We start from the raw sequence: 22,431 nt of genomic DNA, 5'->3' as shown, positions 1-22,431 counted from the left end.
CATCGCTCTGCCAGCAACCAACTCATCGGCTGATCTCCTATATAGATTCTCCCATATGGATACAGCCAGCACAAGAGTAGAGTCCTATGAGAACAGCAAGGTAGGTAAGTTACCCGCCGCTACGATACGCTAATCATGGCAAGAGAATCTCGAGGAGTGATCATACATGGCATTTGTCCGCCCACTCCTTCCTGAAAGAGAGGGAACTGCATAAAAGGAAGTCACAAGGGATTAAGTCACTGCATGGGTGGAAGATGGGGTTTGGAAAGAAAAGAAATGACAATTTATGATAAGAACACATATACTTCGCGCATACACACACACGCATTTCGATAATCAGAGCTAACAGAGAACCACTTCGCCCGCAAAAAGAGGAAAAAGTCAGCAGACACAGGGAGAAGAGAGAAAGAAAGCACCAGAAACACCGCCACTTCCCAGCAGTCGTCTAGGAAAGACATTAGTAAAATGAATGGGAAAACAGGAAAGAAAATCAATTTATTGCCTGGGAGCCTTTCCCAGATTTCGGAATGCATCCTTCATGATTCGATCATCCATTCTGGCCTTTGGGTTTGTTTTTTTGTGTGGTTTTCTGTTTCTCGATTGAGCTTTTTTCTGTTTAATAGGCTGTTTGGCATTTATGGTGAAACGGGGGGGGCGGATATAGCAGACGCGATCTTGCCATATGCTGAGATCAGCGCGACTCGGATTGCATGCAGCACCAACAGTTCGACGATATACAGAGTATGGAAAAAAGACATTGAAATCATCCCTCCTCTTGATATTCTGGATTGCTTTCTGGCATACAGCGTAGACCGGATTTTTCACATTTTTTTTTTCATCTGGTTTTGGGTTTCGGAAGTGTGCCAAATAGGTGAGGGAACAAATCGTCTGGGTATCAAAGAAAGGCCGTGGAGGAGCAAGCGTTGCGCGGGCTGATGTTTGACAAAGATGCGAACAACTTGCCTAAGCTCCTCAGGTTCCTTAGAGCGCGCGGCGGGAGGGACTCAAAGACACACAGCTTATGCGGTGGGCTGATGCTGAGGGGGCATCCGGTTGCCTACAGGCATACCGGGATATTGTTGACCTGCTTGCTGCTGCTGCTGGAGGTTCTGATAGTAGGCCATCTGCTGCTGCTGCTCGTTCGTCATGTAACCGGGGTGCATGCCTGCAGGGCGGGGCATGTTCTGCTGCTGAGGGTTGACATTGGCATGGCTGACATCTTCGGGAGTCTCAGCAGGCACCTCCGGGGCGTCGACGCCGTTCTCATTGGCGGTCGGATCGGGAGCGTTGAGACAGGCCTGCAATGGAGAAGTGTGAGTCAATCGGGCTCAATTGACCGAGACATTAGCGGACGCCACTCACCTGAATCAGGTTCTTGCCCTCCGGTTTGGTCACCAATGGTTGGAGCTTAGGGGTGGTGAAAGTATACACGAGACCGGTCTCAGACACGACCAAAAGCAGTACTTGAGTACCAGTGAGGACGGAAAGTTCATATGCCTGTTTTGCGACCGCGATGATGCGTCAGTACTAGTCAAGCGGATGGGAACAATGACTTCACGCGAGCATCACGCATTGATGCGGAAGACCTTGAGCTCATGTAGCGACAAAGAACAAAGAGCCGCGAATCGACTGGAATCGCGAATGATCGAGGGTGGGCAAAAAAAAGAGGTTGACGGGGCTGAGACGCGCAAGCACGTACCTTCTTCATGATACCCGCCTTCCGCTTGGAGAAGGTGATGTGGCGACGCGACTTATCCTGAATGAACTTGATTTCGATCTTTCTGCGCTCGCGACCCGGCTTGTCATCATCGTCATCGTCGTCGTCGGCAGCGCTCATGCGAGAGCGTTTGGTGCCGCGGTTGTCAGCGGCGCCGTTACCGGCGGCCTGCTGCAGGTCGTCCTGGGTGGGAGAAGGGTTCTCTTCACCGACGGCGGTGATGTCGGCCATGGTTTGAATGAGGTGATTAAGAGGGGGGAAGGGGGGAGGAAACTTGAACGAAAAGGAATTCCTTTGAAAGAGTAAAGTGAGGAAGGAAGATACTGGGGGACGTGAAGACAAATGCCCAAAGAGGAATGATGCTTTTGAGGGGGAGGGAGAATGACCAAATCGAGTAACGCGTTTGCTTCGCAGGGTTTGGGTTCAGGACGAGAAGGAAAGAGAAAACGGGGGGGGAGCGACTGAGTGAGGAGAAGGTCGAAGAAGGCAAAGTGCCGGTTAGGACAGGCAGGCGGTCAGTCACGTGGATCGGTCGGTGGGTGGGCTCGGTATCTTTGATCGTACCCCCGGGAACCGGTTTCGTACCGCTGGCTGATGGATGGATGCATTCTTCCCATCTTTCCATGGGGGAGAGAGCTTCCATCCCTTTTTGTAGAACTGGTACACTACAACCTACAACCTACAACCACAGGTACTTCATGTTACTCAGGACTACACTGATTGCCCACTGATCTTCACTGTACCTCCAAGTCATCTCTCCTCCACCTCTACCTCATCTTGCAGAGTTGCTCTCCCGCAACGCCGCATACTCATTATTCACCACACCCCAAACTTGGCTCCAATCTTTCGGTCACAATACGGGCGGTGTCCAGACCCGACGGTGGGGAAGCCTGGCTCTTGGCCCGAGTGTCTATTGGCGCAGCCGCAGTAAGGCATTGGGGGAATCGATTGTAGAGGCCAACTCACATTCCCCACCCGAGGTTCTATTACCGTATCCGTTTTGTCCGCTGGCTTCCTTCCCATCCACCATCCAGAAAGGGAATCTAGTGTGCAGACCGTGGACACTGTAGGTGTGTAGTCGAAAACTACTCCGTACGTACACTCACAATCAGCAGAACTTAAGGATTCTGAGTTGTCGAGCTTCAAGCTCATCACTTTGATCACCAACTAGTCCTTGAGATCCGGTCATGTGCCGACCTTCAGAATCGCATTCCACTTGGCCAGGTCTAGCGGTGCTTCCTCCCGTGTACGGTAAACCCCAGTACGCAGTACGGGGAGCGGCGCGCGGGCAGTTCGCCCCCAAAATCAAAACATTACTACTTCCAGTAACTTACTAACTCAACTACAGACCTGGCAATTGTGCTACCGAGACACAGAGAGACCGGCCAGTGACCTGCAGACGCCTTGTTCTGACTGCGTAGTACTGTAGTACCTGCTAGGTACTCTCTCGCTCTCAGTCCAAGATCAACCAGCGAGCCAACCAGCGAGCCAGCTCGGTAGAGACTTCTACAGTTTGGAGGGGGAAGTGCATTCCACACCATCCTAGGGCCTACACTAACTAGACAGTCACTACTGAACTGCCGCCTGTCCCCCGGGTTGTGCTCTTGCATGCATGCAACCCTATAAACTCAAGTCAGCCAGGACTTACCTACTGTGACTACTAGGTACCTACCTACCTACTATGCCAGCCGTCTCCCTTTTCAACACTCATTGACACTTTTCAACAATATTCTATCGATACATCATGGACCATAACTATTACCTAATGCCCAACTACAACGATACTCAGACACCAGCATTGGAAATGCAGGGATCCAAGAATAGCCACTGACAGCAGAGGATTCACAGGGGAAACGCACGCAGCCTGAGGCCCTACTATCAGCAATAATTGCCCCAATTATTCCCACCCAGCACCAATAATATATCTTCCCCGTCCTCTAATAGCTTGTCCAGTCGGAGGCCACACACATCCTCCTCCGCAGGTAAGCACCCATCCATCCCTTGAAACCGGAACCGGCCCATACATTCCAGAGCCTGGATGACTGTAGTTTTCTAAGTACGCAGATGCTGGAACAACTTACTCTGTGCTCAGCCCTCCACAGAAACCCCAGCAAACCAGCGTGGACAACCATATCAACATCTTCAACAACACAACACTGCCTGACAAAAACGAAATCTCGATCATCAGTTCCCAACTCGTGCAAGATCCACCACCGACCAAAGGTCCCCTTCCTGTAGGGCTGTGCCCGAATAGTACTGTACCTTGAGCCATAAGTCATGGAATAGAACTAGACCTGTTCCGTATGATATACCCAGGATTTCCCCGCGGAAATCCAACCCGGGATGACGGTGACAGTTCGAGATCATGATGTCCGCCATGTTTTATCGAGTATGAAACAATCTACAACTACACCACCACGCAACAACCCTCATCCACCAAAATCCACCAAAAATAGTAGATTCAGCTGTGCGGACTCTCCATTCTAAGAGACACGTAAAAAGATAGACACCAGCCACCTGCAACAACAACCAAACAAGCCAGCATCAAACGCTCACTCAACTGTACCATGCTCAACACAACACACCTGGTATATATCCTCCATCCCATCCCATCCAATCCCAGCCTTCAAAAGCCCACACCATCGATCCCACAACTTCCACCCCGAAACCGAAAGCCTCCAGGGTTACATTCTCCCAAATTCCCCACCAAACTTACTTTCAACCCCTCATCACACCCCACACATCACTGCACCCTCAGCCAGAAGCATAGGTAAGTCTTTGATAGGATCCAAGGTCAAGCTTTCAGGCGTTCCGAGCTTACGACTGGACCCATCATCCACGGCATGGCCTAAAAGAAGAAAAGAATAAACCCGCCGGTCCAACTTGACCTCTTGACCACCGGCATGGCACACAGCAACCAACCATCAAGTCATCCCCATGTACCGTACTGCAAGACAAAAGATGGCAAGCGCGTAACTAGAAAGTAGATCTGATATCACCCTTCACGCCCTCCAGCAAGCCCCCAATCCCACCACCTCCAATATCACCGACCCTCCCCCTAAGCATCCCGAAAATCCCCTGACTGGAGAACAAGAACTCGCAGCCCAGGAGAAACCCACCTAACTCACCCTGATACAACCAGGACGGATGCATACCTCCCTCAAGTTCTCAGGCTGCATCCCATCAGTTTAGTATATAGTAGATGCTTCCCAAGCGCGGGTGAAGTAGCAAAGCTTCCAAGCCACGAAGGCATATCATGAAAAAACAACACAATAGACAACCAACCAACCAACCTATATACACCACCATACCCAATCCCCCGAGCCACATACTCACAAGTACAACAATACATACCCCCAAACCCCCACGCCCCAAACCCCATCTCTTCCAGATCAACACAGTATAAATACCAGGCTACCTGATCATCCATCGCCTCCTCTACCCCCAAAACAATCCAATCCGACAAAATCATATATCTCACCCACACCACCCACTGCACCTCCCAACCAACCAAACCCCGGAACCAGGACCCTCACCCCTCACATTGTCCTACCACCCAAGAAAACATGATAGGCTCCAGTCCTCCCGGGTTTCCAAGTTCAACCCGCCGCCTGCCTGCCTATCCCAGAGCCCCCAAACAGAAAACCAAAAATGTGGCTGTGTTGCGGCGGGCGAACGTTCTCGGGAATTTTGCTGGGTGAGTAAGGGAAACTGGAAAGTCGTTTGTCTGTAAGTACACGTGAAGGCGTGTTGTCCTGTGGGGAGGGGATGTATTGTCGATATGATATAATTGGGGCAATGGTTCGAGATTGAATGTTGGTTGGAATTCGGTTAGGGATAGGCGATGAAGAGAGATTGGAGACGACAGGGTTGTAAGGCTTGGTGTGTGGTGCTAGCTTACTGACAGTAGGATGCTTTTTGTACAATGCTGAAGAGCAGCTAGAACTGATAGGCTGCTGAAGTATAGATAGAGAGTTTAGTCGAGAACTTCTGACAGACGCTGACAGCGGCTATACTTCGTCTGGCCGACACAGGCAAAATCAGTCCAGAAATTTTTGGAAATGATGACTACACACACACACACACACACTCACAATGCTAAGATTATTCAAGGAATCTATAATTCTATATACCAGGAGCCTAGAAAGACAGATCTAAGACTTAAGTCGTGATATGCGGCCGGACAACACCCGCCACGATACATGCGCTAATCTCCAGGACAAAGCAAAAGACAAACCAGCGTTAACCGCGACTCCGTGGTCGGGGAGAGACGTGGGAGATCGAAAGAGGTTCTATTTCTACAAGTGGTATGCATCAAGAAGGATCAAGCCTCGAACATCACGGTGAAAAAGACAAGGAAAAACAAAGAGAGTGTAGTAGTGTCCGGGCTGGCACCTCGATCAAGCCACCGAATTGAGGCGAAACCTTGATCGAGCCATAGTCCCGAGTTTCCCGTCCGCTGAAAACCACCAGTTCCCAGTCCTTTGATCGACCGCGCTCATTCCTTGACTCCGCCGATGACAACGCCGAGTATGAAACAAATGATCAATCAATAGAGAACAGAATGCCGAAGGAGGTCAGGGTTCCGAGAAAAGAATTGATACACCCGATCCAATCCCTTATACGTCTGTCCTTGTTTTCAGCTATATCGTCGTCGACATTCGAAGTAATTTAGCAAAGGTGTTGATAGGGGAGCAGCAGAGAGATAGGAAAAGCAACAGAAAAATGATAAATAAAGAGAATGAAAAATGTGCAAGAAGAGAAGCTATGCAGATTCCAAGGACCAGCCTTAGTTTCGTTCATATGATTTTTGATTGTCTGATCTCAAGGCTCAGTGTTGCCTGCGAACAGCAAAGTCATTGATGCCTGCACCGCCACCGCCCTTGGGACCGAGCCAGACAATCTCGATCACGCTGTGGCCTTCATCTTCCTCACGCACATACCACTGATGAACATTGTCACCCACAACATAGGCTTCTCGCAACAACCAACGATCCTTGGTGACACCGTCCTGATCCCTCCAGCGGAGAGGACCGAGGCGGGCCTCATAACCGCGGGGGTCTTCTTCCCAGGTCTTCTCGGCATGGTCGAAGTTAATGGCATCATCGGGGGTGTTCTCATCGTAAGTGTACTTGACAAGCGAGTATCCGTTGGTAAAGACCCAGAAGGTGCGTGTTGACCGTCCAGTAGCATTGTTGACGATCTCCTCCTGATCGAAGACCCAACGGCGAAGAACCGAGCGGCGACCTGCAGCTGCAGCCACAGTAGTCATCTTGACAACGTCCTTGGTGTACCAACTGTTCCAGTGGTGGAGAGACTCGATCTTGCGACCAGACTCGTACACACCATCGACTTCACCCTTCATATCCATCTGGTAAAGAGAGGGCCAGAGAGTAAGGGGGGTGTCTCCGTAACGCTGAATGCACTGGCCAAGCTTCTGGTCACCCGGTTGCTCACCCCAGGACTGGCACTCATCGTATTTGTCCACCAAAACATCGAGGAGCGGCTTCGAAACGAAAACACCAGCACCGCCGAATGCGATGTGACCGAAAGTGTCCACCTGCCAGCTGGCCTCAGACAGGGCACCGATGTAGTGCTTCTTGCTCGCATCAAAGAGCTTCAATTCCTCCGCAACCGTAGGGAGAGACAGGAAGAAGGTATCGTCATCAATGAAGCTGACCCATTGGGTTTGAGGGCGCTTAGTCTTGATGTGTTCCGCAAACGCCTGGACAAGACCGAAGTAACGAGCGGTGAAATCGAGAGGGGATTGGATGAGTGTCAAATCCAGACCGCGGTTACGGAAGTAAGTCTCCTGCTTGGGAATGTCGTCGTCAGAATCGGGAACGAGTACGATCAATCCGACCTTGGTGTTGCCGTAGGAGTAGAGGAGGGATGGCAGCAGGCGATCGAGACGGTCGGCAGTGGTGGCGAGACCGAAAAGAAGCTTGTCAGTCTCGTCCACATCGTGATCAGCGGCGACATTCACATCGATGACGGGCGGGCAAGGCAGGGACGATTCCTTGTTATCGGGTGAGACGACCATACCGCGCTCCATAACGGTCATGGGAGGAAGAACGGGAACCTCGATGCTCTCCAATGAGCTGAACTCGGCCTTGGGGCTGACATGGTGAGGACGGAAATAGGCACGAGTGTAGTTCTTGCGTGGGAGCCATTCAGCCATAGGCAGAGGAGGCTGGATATTGGTGTCAACATCGCAGGACTTGGTCGAGGGCGACGTGGGCTGTAGCTGAATTTGAGGGGAGGTCGTTCCAGCGACGTGATCGGCCGGCTGCTTGAAACGCAAGAAAGCCGCCCGATCGAAGCGCTCAACGCACCAGAAGAAAAAGGCGATTGAGAAAAGGGCAATCAGCGGAACCGCTGTTTTCATGCGAAACACCGGCATTTTCGGGGTCTTTGTTCCGTAGTCTTTGAACATGAAACAGATGCCACAGAGTTTGATTATTAGACTTTATTTCGTGATATTAGGACGGCTCGTGAAGAGAGAGTCGTCGGAGTCGGAGTCGTCACCGATTTCGAATCTCGTCAACAATCGTCGGGAGAAGCGAACGTCGGGCGGTAAGTTGCTGCAACGAAGGGAATTGGCGAATAGATGACCAAAGTATTCTCTACTGCCGGGAGAGACTGTCAACGAAAGGCTGGAAGCGTCGAGACCTGCGACACGGTCACAGAGATGGCGATCTGAGCCAGAATAGAAGGTACTGTGTGAAGGAAAAGGTCGCAGGGACAGCGAAGTTGTTGAGGCGAGAATGAAAAGTGGCCAAAAGGGAAAATCGGGCCGACGGGAAAACGAGTCCACCAACACAACTGGACAAACGCGCTCACCAAAAGGGAGAGGATGAGAGGACGGAGAGGTAGAAGGAGGAGGAGAAGAGGGGAGGACAGGGGATTGTTGGTTGTCGAGTGTTGCGGGACGGAGAAGGGAAAAGGAGAAGAAGAAGAAGAGGATGAGGAGGAGGAGGGGCGCTTGGAAGTGAATATTAAGAGCGAGACTTGGAGAAGGACAGGAGAGCGAATGTCGGACCGCCTGATGAGTTGAGGAGAGCGAAGGACAGGCAACATTCAGATTAGTTTAGTTCAGTTAGTTTCTAGCTGGACCCCAAGTGGGAATGCCGAAGATTGGAACTGGACCACGGGCTGGGTTTCGATGGGGCCAAAGCTTTTCCACTCTCTGCACTTCTTTTTCTTTTTTTCTGTTGCTTTTTTTTTCCCTCCCCCTACCGAGTTAAATTAATGCGCAATCAATAAGCTTGCTCGCCCGTCGCTGGAAATTACCCTTTACCCAATTTTTGATATTCTGTACCAACCAATGCGGGTTTGAGGGTCTCAGTTGTCGGGATTCTCTTCCCAACTATCGTATTGTTCTTGGTTGCACTGCAGGGTCAAATGGAAGAGACGCGAGTGTATGTGTGAGTGTGTGAGAGAGAAAGAGAAGGACAAAAAGAGACAGCCAGACAGCCAGAGACATAGGGAAGAGCTGTGAGGGGCAGATTGGGACAATAGTGAAGTGGTTCTTATCCTCTTCCTGTCTGGCACCTTCCCACAATGGTGTAATCTACATCCGTTTCTACATACACAGTACTATCAATGCTCCGCTCGTATAAACCTCCGCGGTCTTTTCTTCTGGCTTCTTTCTACCGTGCTCCCTTTACGTAGGTTAAAGGCCTTCTTTCCTGCTGCTTCTGGTGCAGATCCTGACTTAAGAATAGAGGCAAAATTGGCGATGGCGGATGGGTCCTTTTTTGCTGCTCCCCACACCTCGCCCGGTGCCTGCCCGTATTTTTCAACTCCAATTACCATTGCAGGACCCTGGCCATTCTACAGACCGTCCTCGAGACGCGTTGAAGCCCACGATTTGTAGGCTGATACATCCATGGTCATGTCTATCGCCGATGGAGAGATTGACATTGACAAGACGAAAGTGATAGATAGAGTATGTATTCCATGGATGGCATGTTCCAACAACCGTCAATGCACTTGGCTTTCCCCAGGTCCTTCTCGACTTCCCCGTCTCGCAATCCTTCCGAGACCCTCAATGCACCTTTTTACATACATGCATGCAGATACCGATTAGAAAGAGCTCTCCCTTGAACAGAATCAACCGGTCAACCACCGGAGAAAGCCGACCAGAACGGATCGAATAAAGACCACCTGTTCTTTTTTAAACTCCCTCGTGTTTCTCGGGTATTCTCTACAGATGTCGTGATGTGGCCCACTATGGCACGAGACGATGATTGTGTTTGCAACATAGTACATGTACACCATGTATGAATGAGTACTTGTATGCGCGTACTCTGCTTAGTGACATTTGCCCTCGCCGACACATTCGAGATCCCTGATCGATTGCGTAGTCGTCAACGTGCACGCCGAGAAATCTCAGACAGTCGATCGCCCGCTGCTGCCTTGATCTATCTATCCCAAACCCGGGCTCTCCCGTGTTACAGAACAACGGTAAGTAAGTTAAGTATCAGATGATGGAAGTGACAGTGACAGCTTGTCTTTTTTGGGGGGGTGGAAAGGGGGGGAGATCGTGGGTGGCGGACAATAAGAATGGGCTTTTCTTTTGTGCTTCGCTCCATCCCGGAAGGGTTAAGTTGCGATGGCTTCTCGGAATGTTCCAGTGGTGAGTTCATGAAAAGCGCAGCCACTGCCGTATGTGAAAATGTACTGGATTCTATTCTTATCGTTATCGTATTTCGCCTTGCTTGACTCTTTCAAGGTTTCTAACAGTGCATCGATGAGTCGGTGGCTGCAGGTTCAAGTTTTGCTTCTCTTTTGTTTCTTCTACCCGGGGGGTTTCAACCCCCCCCCCCCCCCACGGATTATGAAAAAAAAGTTGCAAAACAATTACCAGTGAGTGTCAGATTGCGCGACAGACAGACAGACAGACAGAGCATGTTGGAAGCCAACTTCAGTAGTGAAGACTGGGATGAGCGCGGCGTGTTTGGTGCAACGCCCTTTTGGATCTGCGTGCAGTTTCCCGCCGGGCCAGCCACTCAGGGGCGACTTGTTAAGGGGATGGGCCAGTAGCCCCACGGGCCGCGTGTCCCATCAGGTTGATCATCTTGCCCTGTTGATGTGGAATTACAGTGTAAGTAATGCTGAAAATATGAAAATGTGCAAAGGTGAAACTAGTCCCATTGCCCGTCAGCAACATTTCATCTATCCCATCAATTCCTCAGTGTCGATAGGCCAGTCAGAATACACTCAGCACTAACCACTACCACCATTCCATGGTGCCCGTTATTGCGTGGGACTGGGGGATCATTTCAATATAGCCTCTTCAATCTGCTACCGCTCGGTCTTCCGTCACATACACGCACGCTCCGAGTGTGATTTACTCAGCAGAATGGTACTCGAGTACACTTGTACCTAAAAGAACCACACCCAAGGGACAAGAAAAGTGGACTGACTACCTAGTACCTCTTCAATGTAAACGTTCTATCTATAGCAGGTTAACCATGGATACTTCTCCGGCCACATATTGAGCGCCTTACAATCATGTCTCCTCCGCCCGCCCGGCCGTATCGCCGCCGGACTGCGGCGCAGTGGCAAACCAGACGACCCAGCCTTGAGCCTCACAGTCACAGGTGTATGGGTAATGGGCTGACAGGGCCAGAGGATTCGCCTCCGAGAATCCTAGACATGTACCTGGTGGCAGTTATGGTACACTCGTACTCCGGCCATAGTGGATCGCGATCAGCAAAGTCCAAACCATGAAACCTGAAGTTTCAGAGTCCAATGATATACAGTAGACTTTCGGAGCCTGTTGTCTGGACGCGTGTACGCCCGCGACCTGCCACTGACTACGTACTGTTGCGCCTACGAACTGAACCTTCATTGATGGAACTTTTCTTGTTGTGCATCCGATGAGGGAGGGGGTTTTCTCAGTCGATTAGGTGCATAGCCGGCTGGCCAAGTCTGGGGGGGAAAGGGCACGTTTTATTCGGCTCAACATCAACCATCTTGACGCGCAGTGAAAGAGAAAAAGCAGATTTAACAGAAAAGGATCTACAAGGACATTCCCTCTTTTGCAATGCCTGCAATGCCCTCTTGGGCGGGTGGCTATTGTCGACTCGCCAAAACTCAATGCCGGGTAATTAAGCTTGAACGCCAGCCTTGGCAGCTGTCAGGGACCCTGGAAATTTTGACGATTCGTACAGCTGCTGAGATCGATTGTCCATCTTGCTGGCTTCCGTCTGATGTACTGTAACTACTCAGCAGGTCTGTCCGGGTTTCCGACATGTCAGACTACATGCAGACAACAGCTCTGCCATCTGTCTTCTTCCACAGTACATACATCAGCTCTCCAAACAATCGTACAGGTTACGCAGAGTTAAAGGGGAGAAAAAAACCCTCCCTCTTCCCCCCGTACTTCACTCCAATTGTGGCCGTTCGGTCCCCAGCTGTCTGTCAATCAATCCTGAACAAAGACAAGCGCCCCCCACTGACAGACAAGACCCCCCCCATCCCCCATCGCTAAATCTGGAAGGATGAGCGGCTACTCAATCGTCAACAAACGCGCTTTTTCCACAACCGGACAGAAAGAAAATCGGAGCCCGGGATAAAAAAAAGCAGATGGTCAAGCACAATTGCACCCCCCGTGTACGATGACATCAAGGGCAATTGACAGTTGGCAATGGGTCCACAACTTTCTCTTTCTTTCATCTCCGCTCCGTGCTAGCTACGTAGTGTTCGCCGAGTTCAAGGTTCTCCCACTCAGGGTCCAAAACGGCTCAGGCTATCCTTCTTCCCAAGGGTGCGGTTCCCGGGCCAATGGCCATCGAACCGGGACTTTTCCTACTTTGCAAAGAACGGGACGATGTTCTTCTATGCTATGCATGGATTTCTTGGTGGTTCGTTAAGAATAATTGTATAGTGCGTAGCTCGTCGCATGGCGGGCCTTGACGCGGTTGGGCCATAGACTCATTGCCTTGCTCCATGGGACTAGACTTTGTTGATAGAGTCTCGTCGTCGGTTTAGCAGCCCGCAGCCGATCCGCCGGGACTTTTCACCTCCCTCCCATCCCGCCAGCAGTCAACAAACCGGGCGGGGTGTCATGCATAAAGGCATACTCTTGTGGAAAGAGAGTCTCAGTATCACCTTGACGCAACGGAGTTCGTTCCGCCAACGACGTTGTGCATGCACCTTCCCGGCAGCACTCACCACCTTGATGTTTCCTCAACATCTATACAGAGTATTTCGTAGAGACCAAATATGAACAACACCAGTGCCAGTCCTCCGTATATAACCTCTACCCCAAACGCATACGTACTCAACCTCCCAGCCACCTACCAGAAATACACTACCTATATCCATGATGCCATATCCCGCCATGATCGAGCCATGTGAGGGCATTCCCAACCTCCTCCAACCTCCTCTGTACCCAGTCAGGTAATCTACTTCCATATCACTCCCTCGGAACCGTACCCGCACCCAACAGGCAGCAAACCGGTGAGCGTATACAATTAATTCATTCTAGTCACTACTTCTTCTTGCTTCCAGAAAAAAAAAGCCTTCCCTAATTTCCCCCAATCACGGACATGCTAAGAACCTCCCACACCAAATCCAGCAAATTCAAGTAAGTACGGTAGTTCCCCCCCCCCTTGGGCCGCTGGGCGAGCCGACTATTGAAAGACAGCGTGTTTCAGATGTGATCGAACGTGGGGGGGTGCGGGAGGGTGCGCGGCCCACTCGTTCTCCCTTTTAGGGGGCTGTTATTCTACGCGAGCGGGCACTTCTATGCTTTTCTGCCTACTCGGCATGATGTCCCAGTTAATTTGGAGGGTGCGGGAAAGGTGAAGGATATGTTTGAGGTATTGCGATGCGATTTTGGGAGTTCAGTTCGTGGGATGTGGGTTTGGGTGTGGTGCCAGCGGTGGTGGATGTAGACGGGTAGAAAGGATGATGATGTCTGGGAACTCCGGTTGGTATCGATACGCACCGAAGGAGACAAGGCGTGCAGCTTGCTGGCTTGAATTCGGTGATGATAAGCAGGTACATAGTACATGTACAGTACGTCTCCAGGTACATTCAGGTACAAGTGCTATACAGTGCGGCAAGTGTTACGGCCACGAGTGCCACGGAGCTTGATCCCATCTCACAAGCTGCACTAGCTGAGCTTGTCGCTTTGTCAGGCTGCATATGACATCTGCAGGATAGGGGATACAAGGTATTCCGAAGGTCGTACATCGGCTACAGAAGAGCGGGAGACAGCTCATGTGTCACCAAAGATCAAAACTCAGGGTGCCAACTTGTGGATTATCAGTTCTATCAGCGAAAGCTCTATGATCATTAAATGTGTTCGTCAGAACGTCACTGTAGTAATACAGAGAGCATTTACAGCTACATCATTCCTCATAAGCACCCTCACGATCCTCGAACGTCATGAATTCGTGGTCGGTGGCCTCATCTCCCATGATAGCCTGCCAGGCATCCTTGACCGTGTCAATCAAAGCATCATCGAAAGCAAGGTCAAGGCTTGGGGGTGGAAGGCGGATGATACGCTCAACTGGGTTGGCAGGCTGAGCGGAGCGAGTCTCGGCTCGTCCCAACTGAGTATAACAGAGCGACCAAAGAACTTGTGCATTGGGACCCCCGGCCGATTCAAGAAGCTGCTGTACAGCAAGATCAATCAAGGCCTGGCCATCGGACCCGGGCATGTTAATGCTACCATAAAGGACACCTGAGAAACATATTAGCAAGATGTTTTAAACAATCATGCAGCGGAGAAAAACAAAGATGTGGGATGCTCTTTATCAGTCTTCGTGAAGTTTACATCAACAGTAATCAGGCAATGTAGATAAGTTTTGAAGATAAGTCATCATAAGAGTAGAGGGGTAGGGAAGGCAGGAGTCAAAAAGGATTGAGAACTTACATTGTCCTGTTGGGCACTCGCCCGTCTCGCTAGAGTGAACCAGAATGTAGACCGGAGGCGAATCATCAGCCCGCCTAAGAGAAGCACCAGGGAAAGTGACAACCGCCCCAACAGGCACCGGTCCGCCCTCCGCCGTGGCCGGAAAGAGGCTCTCGAGGGAAGATGAAACGACCGATATGGACCGGGCTACTCTGTCACAATCACAAGACAAGCGAGCTGCTTCAGGGATATCCCAGTTGGAGCCGACGACAAACTTGGTCTTGATGACCTCGTCATTGGATAGCAGCAGTTGAATGCGAGAATCTTCATTCGTGGTATCCTCCGCGGGAAGTTCCAGTGACTGAATGCCAGTATTCAGAACATAAACACCACCACCCACGGCAAGGGCGCGGCACCCGACCTGAGAGATCTCGGAGCCACCACCCCACTTGACTGCAAGACTTCCAAAGCCAGAGCCATAGACACCCAACGAGGCCAAATGCCTCTTGATGCGAGTCACGGCAAATTGAGCCGACGTCTGTTGGGGAGAGGCTTGCGATAGACAGAGGGAAAGCAACGGTGCATGCAGCTCCTCCGGCACCTTGAATTTGGATGTCAGATACTCTGACAAGGATGCATCACCAACGTCCTCTTCCAGCGACGAGCCTTCTCCCTGATCTTCAACAGCGCCCAGTTGAGGCGGCCCGATATGACGAATGAACCTCATCAGGGTTCGTTTGGACTTCACGCTGATCATGTCATCCGCAAATATGTCCTCACGACTGCCCGGGACGCGATACAATCGCTTGTCATCGCTATCGCCAGGTCTGTGGATCCACCAGCTGCCGACGGCTTGAAACTCAAGCTGTCGGTGAACCTTGGACGAGACCAAGGTCGGAAGCAACTGCGAGCGGGCATAGATAAGCTGCGGAGACAGAGAGAGAGTGTATGCTCGAGAAGCGGACAACTGCGTACCGGCCTCAGGAGATCCATCTCCTAGGCGTACGCTAGCATCTTCGAAGGGGTGATCACCAGTCTCTTCACTTATCCATACCCGTCAGACAGTGCTCAGATTGTAGCTAGAGAACGATGGACATACCACTGTTGACTCTATTGACCCACTCCTCGGCTTCCTGAAGGCTGAATGCAGCTTCGGCGCCCCCGTAGTAGGGATTTCTATCAACGTGCAGGACGTTCTTACCCGACCGAGACAGGGCCCTGTCAAGCACCCAGCAGTCAGCGATGCAGTTGACAAGCACCTTCATTGAATAGAACTCACAGTGCTAGGAGAGACTGGGCCAGCCCAGTGCCGGAGATTGTTACATCCCACGGCGTATCCGCTAGTGACTCCATTGCGATGATGACTTGGCAGCATACAAAGCTAGAATGAGGGGCTTAGTCTTGTAGTGATGTGTTGAGCAAAGCCAGCTGCCGTCACGTTGGATGACAAGCTGTTGAGCACCTTCGTAGCAGGAATATCCAGCCCATGGGTGGTGCAACCCAAATCATTCCTCTCGAGAACGAGAAGGTTTTTGTTGGGAGAAAAAGAAATCGAAGGACGCGCGAAGAAATACATGACCCGCCGTGGTGGATCACGTGATGAACATCACCGGACCCGCTCTAGGTGTCCATGGTGACATTTGCAAAAAATGATACAAGTGCATCGAGTACCTCGGTGATCTGTATTTGTCTAGAGAAAGTGAATTATTGCGTGCTTAAGAATATTCTTCACCAGCTATTCTGTTAACACAAGACAAAGACAAGGAGCTATGATGAATGGATAGGTAATGCTGGAGCTGTAATTTGCATTCGACACAAAACACAGCGCTATAGATCAAGCTCTGTACTCCTCGAAATCCAGCCAAGCTTTGCTCATCCCCTTAGAGTTTCTTCAGAGCTGGCGAGAAGTTCAATTCTACTACATAGTACTTCGTATAGTAGAGGAGCTATGCATTGTTGCATCATTCATGGAATACATGTGCCTTAGGCTGTGAGCTAAAGCACTACTCCTGATACGGTTAGGCGGGATCTGGGAGAACCGCTTAAGGAGCAATTCTCCCACAACGTCAGGTTTCTTTCTTTCTTCACACCACTCCTAGTGCTCTGCACAGGCTTACTGCTGTCTCAACCGTAGCAGTATGTCGTCCGCGGACAAGCCTTCACTGGTCCTTGTCTTATTAGGAGTGGTAGAAAGAATCTTCACTCTGTATCTGCTGCTCTGGATGGTAACATCTGATGGAAGCGGTTCGTTTTGTAGTGATACATTCCACTCATCTAAAATCATCTGTCTGTCTGCGAACTACATGAGTGTACCATCTCTCCTTCGCAGATAGCAAGCTGTAGCTTCTGTACTTCAACAATTGAGCCATGTATCGCCGTGATGGCACAGAAATATGGCTGTCAGTGCTGTGCGTGACGCCGCCAATAGCGTGGTTACCGGCGCCAGGATGCTTCTCAAGCTCTGGTCATCCTGACCTCCATATGGCCCGACGACTGTCCTGTGTCCACTGGCTGGAAGTAGACATTGCTGGGATGTGTCAACGGAGCTCTTTGGTCCAATCTGCCTCGCAGTATTCGATGTTCCCCCACAACGATCTCACTCGTCCGTGCCTTCTTCCACGACCCTGGCGCGGATGATCTTGACCTCGTCCATCGGTCTATCCTCGCCATTCGTCTTCACGAGACCCATGCGCTGGATCACCCTCATGCCGCTCTTGACGCGGCCAAAGACAGTGTGCTTTCCATCCAGCCACGGCGTCGGTGCCAGCGTGACGAAGAACTGGCTGCCATTGGTGTTGGGACCGCTGTTCGCCATGCTCAGGATGCCAGCTCCGGTATGCTTCAGGTTGGGGTTGATCTCGTCCTCGAATTTCTCGCCGTAGATGGAGCTTCCTCCTCTTCCAGTTCCGGTAGGGTCACCAGTCTGAACCATGAAGTTGGGGATGATGCGGTGGAAAATGACGTCGTTGTAGTATCCTCGTTGCGCAAGGGTTGCGAAATTCTTACACGTCTAGATGGTATGACATGAGTCAGCTCAGAAGAACCTTGAAGTGTGCGTAGTGAGCTTAGTCTTTCTGTGACTGACCTTGGGCGCATGCGCATTGTAGAGCTCGACAGTGAACGAGCCCTGGGACCTGTTAGCAGCTTGAACTTTCTGGAAAAGCTTCGCCATAGACATACCATGCTCGTATCAAATGCTACATCAGTGGCCATTGTGAGAGATAAGCTAGTACTCGAGTACTGATATGCGAATTTTTGGAGGGGAAGGATGGGACATGCAAAGGTGGAGTGCGGCGGGAAAGTGAAGATTGGGCCTTGGCGTTGCATATTCACGCGGAACAATGACCGCATCCCAAGATAGAGGTAAAACACACTGCTTCAACAGCTATGGCCTGAGCACTTTCTGCCCCAACTTTCAGAACAACCATTTCGCCCCCCTCACATAGGCAGCATATCTCATAGTTCAGCCATCTCGCCCCTGCTCCAGGCCTCCGCAGCCACCATGGACGACGTCAGCCCTTTCGCGGAGATCCTGGGCCAGGTCATCTATCAGTTTACCCTCATCAAGCCTCTTCTCCCAACCTACGGCCACCTCCTCCTCTCCGCGATCTTTCCTATCTATATCGGCGCGCATGCATCGTTAGCGAAACCGCCATCGGCCACAAATCCCCCCAAGAAAACACAAGACTCCGAGTACGAATCGGATGACGATGAGTCGGAGGAGGACAACAAAAGCAACGGCCACAAGATGGAGGGTCTGGCACCAAGCGACGCCTTGATGTTCCCTCTCACAGCCGGACTCACACTCGGAGGACTGTATCTGTTCATTAAATACAAAGGGGCTGAGACGTTGAACAAGATCCTTGGTTACTACTTCTCGCAGATGGGGCTCTTCTTCGCCATAGCGTTCTTGAAAGACTTTCTCTCTGTCGTCAGATCCTTCGTCTTCCCAAGGAGATACAGCTCTGCTGGCCGAACCTGGAAACAGAAACCCTCCGAGAAGGCTTTCATTGCTGTCAAAGACGACCCAAACAATCCTCAATCGGCAGACAGTCGGCGTTCTCCCCTCCCCGGCGTCTTCAGCCGAATTCCACTCCCTGGTCTTGTACGTACTGCGATCTGGAAACTTCGCAGCACGCTATACTGGCGGGCCAAGCTCCGCGTTCATGTGCATCGACTTGTGCGTGGTGAAGTCTGGCTGGATATGCTGGATCTCCTCAGTACCCTCCTGGCGTTGCCCGCGATCGGCTACTTCACCTTCGTCACCAAGCCATGGTGGCTGACCAACTTCTTGGGCTTCAGCTTCTGTTACGGTACCTTGCAGTTCATGTCTCCGTCGACCTTCGTGACCGGATCGCTCATCCTGGGATCCCTGTTCTTCTACGACATCTACTTCGTCTACTTCACCCCGCTGATGGTGACAGTCGCCAAGAAACTCGATGTGCCCATCAAGCTTCTTTTCCCGCGGCCTCCGGTCTCTGGCGAAGCTCCGGACACCGTGTCGCTGGCTATGTTGGGCTTGGGCGACATTATCATCCCGGGTATGATGGTGGGGCTGGCCCTGCGCTTTGACCTCTACCTCTACTACAAGCGGAAGGGCTTGCAGAAGGCTCGGGCGGAGGGCAACGGAGTGGAATTCATCAAGCCCATATATCAATCCGCCACTGGAGGCTGGGGAGAGCGTTTCTGGACGCGGTCTGTGGCACCGAAGGAGCCTGAATTGCAGCCCCCATACCACGATGCTCGGTCTTTCCCCAAGACGTACTTCAAGGCCAGTATTGTCGGATACTTAGTGGGGATGATCGCGACGCTGGTGGTGATGCAGATCTTTGATCATCCTCAGCCCGCTCTCTTGTACCTTGTCCCCGGGGTCCTGATCTCTTTGTGGGGCACTGCCTTGGTTAGAAATGAGATTGGTGAGATGTGGGAGTTCAGCGAGGAGGACGAGGATGATGAGGAGAGCGACGAGATATCAGAGGACAAGAAGGAGCATCCCGAACGCCAAGAAAATCTGGGCTTCTTTTCTCGCATTCTCTCCTATTGCAAGAACTCCGACAGCGGCCGTGCTGAGACATCCGAAGATAAGGACAAGAAGGCGGAAGGTGATGATGCTGATGATGACGATGGTAAAGACTCCAACACATCCAGTGACAAAGAAGAGGAGGCCAAAGACTTCGAATTGTTCACAGTCTCCCTCTTCTATCCCAACAAGGCGAAGAAAGCTCTCAAATCAAAGAGTCCCGCGCCCAGCAGTAAGTCGAGTGCGGCGGACGAAGAGAACTGGTCGGTTGTGGGCGCAGAGGGTGACAGTGAGCCTCCGACCAAGCGTCGTCGGCGAAGTCCTCGCCATGCAGGCGCAACCAGTCCTTGAAAGAATCGCTGAATCAGATGCATTGTTGGAGTTGCGCACTCGTTACGTTTTAGGTTGCTGGTGCTTGTTGACGTACCTTACAATATTAAATCACTGACCACGAGGGAATGAGAAGAAAGCCATAGGAAAAGAGATGACAACGAATCTGGTATCATTTACTGTAACACTAGCTATTTTCACGCAAGTTAGAAAAATAAAAGGACGGAGAAATCTCAACACTGCTCCAAGATCAGCTTCAGACTCTCCCATCTCTCCGCCGCAATATCCACCAACTGCTTCAACTCCCTCCCATCCACCGCCCACCCACCATTCTTCTCCATCTTAACAATCACTGTCTTCCCCATCTCCCGATCCACCACCAAACACACGCGCTCCTGACTCAACCCCTCCTCATACCCATCAGGATCCGCCAAGATCCACCGCCGCTGCATACCCCTCCGCTGATCCTCCTCAATCTTCTTCTCCTCCTCCGCATCCGGCACAATCACCGCCCTCCACCCCGCCGCGGCATCCGCCTCAAACACACAGAACGAGCTGGCGATTGGCAACCCCCGCAACGACAGCCTCGTCGCCTCCGCCACGGCCTCGGAGCACACGACCATCTCATTATCAGCATCCCACCACGCGCGCGGCAGCCGGGTATCCCGCAACGCCGCCAGGACCGCCGCCCACGCCGCGTCAAACGCATTCCCCGCCAGCGAGATGATCATGATATCGATATACAGGACCCAGAACGCCTTGATCTCTTTCCCGTCGTTCTTCTTCTTCCGCCCTTCGTCCTCCTCCGCATCAACATCCATATCCCCATCCCCTTCAAACGAAGGCACCTGATACCAAACCCGCAGATCCTCCGCCCGCACCAACCGGGTACTGTGCAACAGCCCCAGAATCTGATGGGAGAGGGACTGCGCGAGGGCCGAGGGCGGCGCGCCCGGCACGAACCCCGGCGCGCAGCCGGTGCTCAGCGAGAGGTTCGGCACCAGGAGGTTGAGGTCTTGGATGTGGGATTCGTCGGCGTCGGCGTCGGCGTCATTCTTGGTGGTCGTCGCACGTTTGTGAGCGCCGGACGAAGCGTGCGACACGCTCCACGAGGCGATGTCGCTGGTGGGGAGGAGTTCGGCGCGCACGCCGCAGACGGCGGTGGTGTCGCCGACGCGGACGACGGCGCTGCCGTTCGTGTGGGTGAGGGAGCCCGTGTTGGCGGAGGTGGGGCGGAACTGCGCGGGCTGGCGGCCGTTGGCGCGGAGGGAGGGTTGGTTGCTGGACGCGGGCGGGGAGAGGTGCGCGAGGAGGTAGGCGTGAGGTTGGAGGCGGGCGAATTGCGAGGGGGGGAGGGTCAGGGCTGGGGGCGGCGCTGAGGAGGCCATGATTGCGTTTTGAGAATGGTGGAGAGACTCGTTTCGTTGTTGATGCAATGCTGTGTTGGTAGCTGTCAAGATTGTGTAGAGGGATTGGGAAGAGATGATGCGCTGGTTTGAACAACTCTTTGATTGTATGAAGGTAGGTTCGTAGGTTGGTTTGTCGGTGGATTCAAACTGCGTTGCATTTTTCGGCGGCAGAATTGTGGGGTTATCTCTGGGCGGTGAGAGGGGGGAGCTCTAGTAGCCCAGCTTAGCTTGTTAGAGCACTAGTCTGTATACCATAGATCGAGATCTAGCTGCTGCGATAGCCTATCTGTCGTCCAAGCAGTTTAAGGTGCTTCTTTACTCTATCGAGCCTAGAATGTCTTGCTCGTGGATTTAAGCTGTTGGAACACATGTAGTTTGTCATTGCCATGAAGTAGCTTGATTGAGCAGATCGATCCCTATGAGTTTACCAAAACACAATAGTGCTAAGTACTATATCTACTCTTGACCTCGCTATACCATACTTCTTCGCAGCTTCCAAGTACGCCATTTCAGGCGGCGAGTGCAGGGGGAAAAAAGAAACCGCAAAAAAGAACATACCCGGGGCTGGGATTCGAACCCAGGCCTGTAATGGTGCGGATGGGTTTACCCCGAACGCAACTGCCGAGATCTGCAGAGAAGCCACGATGTTCGCCCCGGCTGCGTGGTTACCGGTTTAATGAGGGGCTAGCAATAAGCGACACTGACCTGCTATATTCTGCGCTCCTTCCTGCGATTCAAAACTGCGTGGTTGTCTGACAAAAGACGGTTGTTCTGGGAAGCTGCGAAGGACACAGAAGGCAAAAAAGCGCCGCTACTGGGACTCGACCAGATCTCGCCGAAGGTAGCGGCGCGTCCTACCATTGCACTACACCGGCGATTGTTGGTGTAGTGCTATCCTTCTTAACCTATACCGTGGCAGGCGTACGATTTCATGCAACCATGAGAAGAAAAGGAAGCCTGCCAGGCACTGGAAAAGAAATTCAGGGGGTTCTCTAACATGAACCTCTGGTATTAACATGTTTTCTGATTACCCGTACCACCCAGGTGTCGATCAAGTAGAAAGCCAGTAGTGGGCGTGCTG

The 22,431-nt window shown here is 51.8% G+C and overlaps 8 protein-coding genes across 8 annotated transcripts; 2 read left to right on the top strand and 6 right to left on the bottom strand.

The window, feature by feature from the left end:
• Positions 1 to 1,019: 1,019 nt before the first annotated feature.
• On the bottom strand, positions 1,020 to 1,948 carry BO72DRAFT_384109 (MADS-box domain-containing protein; the record flags this gene model as incomplete). Its single annotated transcript, XM_040941538.1, has 3 exons — positions 1,020 to 1,298; positions 1,363 to 1,497; positions 1,700 to 1,948. The coding sequence occupies 3 exons, from the start codon at positions 1,946 to 1,948 to the stop codon at positions 1,020 to 1,022; spliced, it is 663 nt and encodes a 220-aa protein (XP_040798798.1).
• A 4,600-nt stretch (positions 1,949 to 6,548) lies between these two features.
• Positions 6,549 to 8,120, bottom strand: gfsA (glycosyltransferase family 31 protein; the record flags this gene model as incomplete). The annotated part of the gene is made up of 1 exon (XM_040946498.1): positions 6,549 to 8,120. One exon carries the CDS (start codon positions 8,118 to 8,120, stop codon positions 6,549 to 6,551), a length of 1,572 nt encoding a protein of 523 aa, XP_040798797.1.
• Positions 8,121 to 8,258: 138 nt separating this feature from the next.
• BO72DRAFT_194218 (uncharacterized protein) lies at positions 8,259 to 9,060 on the bottom strand. Its single transcript, XM_040939559.1, has one exon. The coding sequence runs from the start codon at positions 8,795 to 8,797 to the stop codon at positions 8,363 to 8,365; it is 435 nt and encodes a 144-aa protein (XP_040798796.1). The 5' UTR covers positions 8,798 to 9,060; the 3' UTR covers positions 8,259 to 8,362.
• A 4,923-nt stretch (positions 9,061 to 13,983) lies between these two features.
• Positions 13,984 to 15,944, bottom strand: BO72DRAFT_529929 (putative Rab geranylgeranyl transferase escort protein; the record flags this gene model as incomplete). The annotated part of the gene is made up of 4 exons (XM_040950270.1): positions 13,984 to 14,420; positions 14,613 to 15,629; positions 15,691 to 15,809; positions 15,871 to 15,944. The coding sequence occupies 4 exons, from the start codon at positions 15,942 to 15,944 to the stop codon at positions 14,086 to 14,088; spliced, it is 1,545 nt and encodes a 514-aa protein (XP_040798795.1). The 3' UTR covers positions 13,984 to 14,085.
• A 745-nt stretch (positions 15,945 to 16,689) lies between these two features.
• Positions 16,690 to 17,055, top strand: BO72DRAFT_194155 (uncharacterized protein). The gene has a single exon (XM_040939558.1). It carries the CDS (start codon positions 16,730 to 16,732, stop codon positions 16,922 to 16,924), a length of 195 nt encoding a protein of 64 aa, XP_040798794.1. The 5' UTR covers positions 16,690 to 16,729; the 3' UTR covers positions 16,925 to 17,055.
• Positions 16,840 to 17,880, bottom strand: cyp1 (putative peptidyl prolyl cis-trans isomerase (CypC)). The gene is made up of 3 exons (XM_040943246.1): positions 17,772 to 17,880; positions 17,677 to 17,718; positions 16,840 to 17,601 (listed from the first exon to the last, which is right to left on the bottom strand). The coding sequence occupies exons 1-3, from the start codon at positions 17,802 to 17,804 to the stop codon at positions 17,188 to 17,190; spliced, it is 489 nt and encodes a 162-aa protein (XP_040798793.1). The 5' UTR covers positions 17,805 to 17,880; the 3' UTR covers positions 16,840 to 17,187.
• Positions 17,881 to 17,943: 63 nt separating this feature from the next.
• BO72DRAFT_194148 (aspartic endopeptidase) lies at positions 17,944 to 20,068 on the top strand. The gene has a single exon (XM_040939557.1). It carries the CDS (start codon positions 18,094 to 18,096, stop codon positions 19,960 to 19,962), a length of 1,869 nt encoding a protein of 622 aa, XP_040798792.1. The 5' UTR covers positions 17,944 to 18,093; the 3' UTR covers positions 19,963 to 20,068.
• Positions 20,069 to 20,115: 47 nt separating this feature from the next.
• Positions 20,116 to 21,475, bottom strand: BO72DRAFT_450455 (3' exoribonuclease family protein). Its single transcript, XM_040945259.1, has one exon. The coding sequence runs from the start codon at positions 21,327 to 21,329 to the stop codon at positions 20,175 to 20,177; it is 1,155 nt and encodes a 384-aa protein (XP_040798791.1). The 5' UTR covers positions 21,330 to 21,475; the 3' UTR covers positions 20,116 to 20,174.
• Between the last annotated feature and the right edge of the window lie 956 nt (positions 21,476 to 22,431).

This window comes from Aspergillus fijiensis, assembly GCF_003184825.1.
Source record: "Aspergillus fijiensis CBS 313.89 unplaced genomic scaffold BO72scaffold_45, whole genome shotgun sequence".
NCBI classification, from domain to species: Eukaryota; Fungi; Ascomycota; class Eurotiomycetes; order Eurotiales; family Aspergillaceae; genus Aspergillus; species Aspergillus fijiensis.
Note: the sequence above shows the minus strand (reverse complement) of the source record. Positions and strands in the feature narration are given on the sequence as shown.

Bases quoted from the DNA above. Each gene is read 5' to 3' on its own strand.
- BO72DRAFT_194148 (XM_040939557.1), top strand. From the start codon at position 18,094: ATGGACGACGTCAGCCCTTTCGCGGAGATCCTGGGCCAGGTCATCTAT.
- BO72DRAFT_194218 (XM_040939559.1), bottom strand. From the start codon at position 8,797: ATGTTGCCTGTCCTTCGCTCTCCTCAACTCATCAGGCGGTCCGACATT.
- cyp1 (XM_040943246.1), bottom strand. From the start codon at position 17,804: ATGGCCACTGATGTAGCATTTGATACGAGCATG. The intron at 17,719-17,771 runs GTATGTCTATGG...AACAGGTCCCAG, and splicing joins TAGCATTTGATACGAGCATG to GGCTCGTTCACTGTCGAGCT. The intron at 17,602-17,676 runs GTCAGTCACAGA...CATACCATCTAG, and splicing joins ACAATGCGCATGCGCCCAAG to ACGTGTAAGAATTTCGCAAC.
- BO72DRAFT_194155 (XM_040939558.1), top strand. From the start codon at position 16,730: ATGTCGTCCGCGGACAAGCCTTCACTGGTCCTTGTCTTATTAGGAGTG.
- BO72DRAFT_450455 (XM_040945259.1), bottom strand. From the start codon at position 21,329: ATGGCCTCCTCAGCGCCGCCCCCAGCCCTGACCCTCCCCCCCTCGCAA.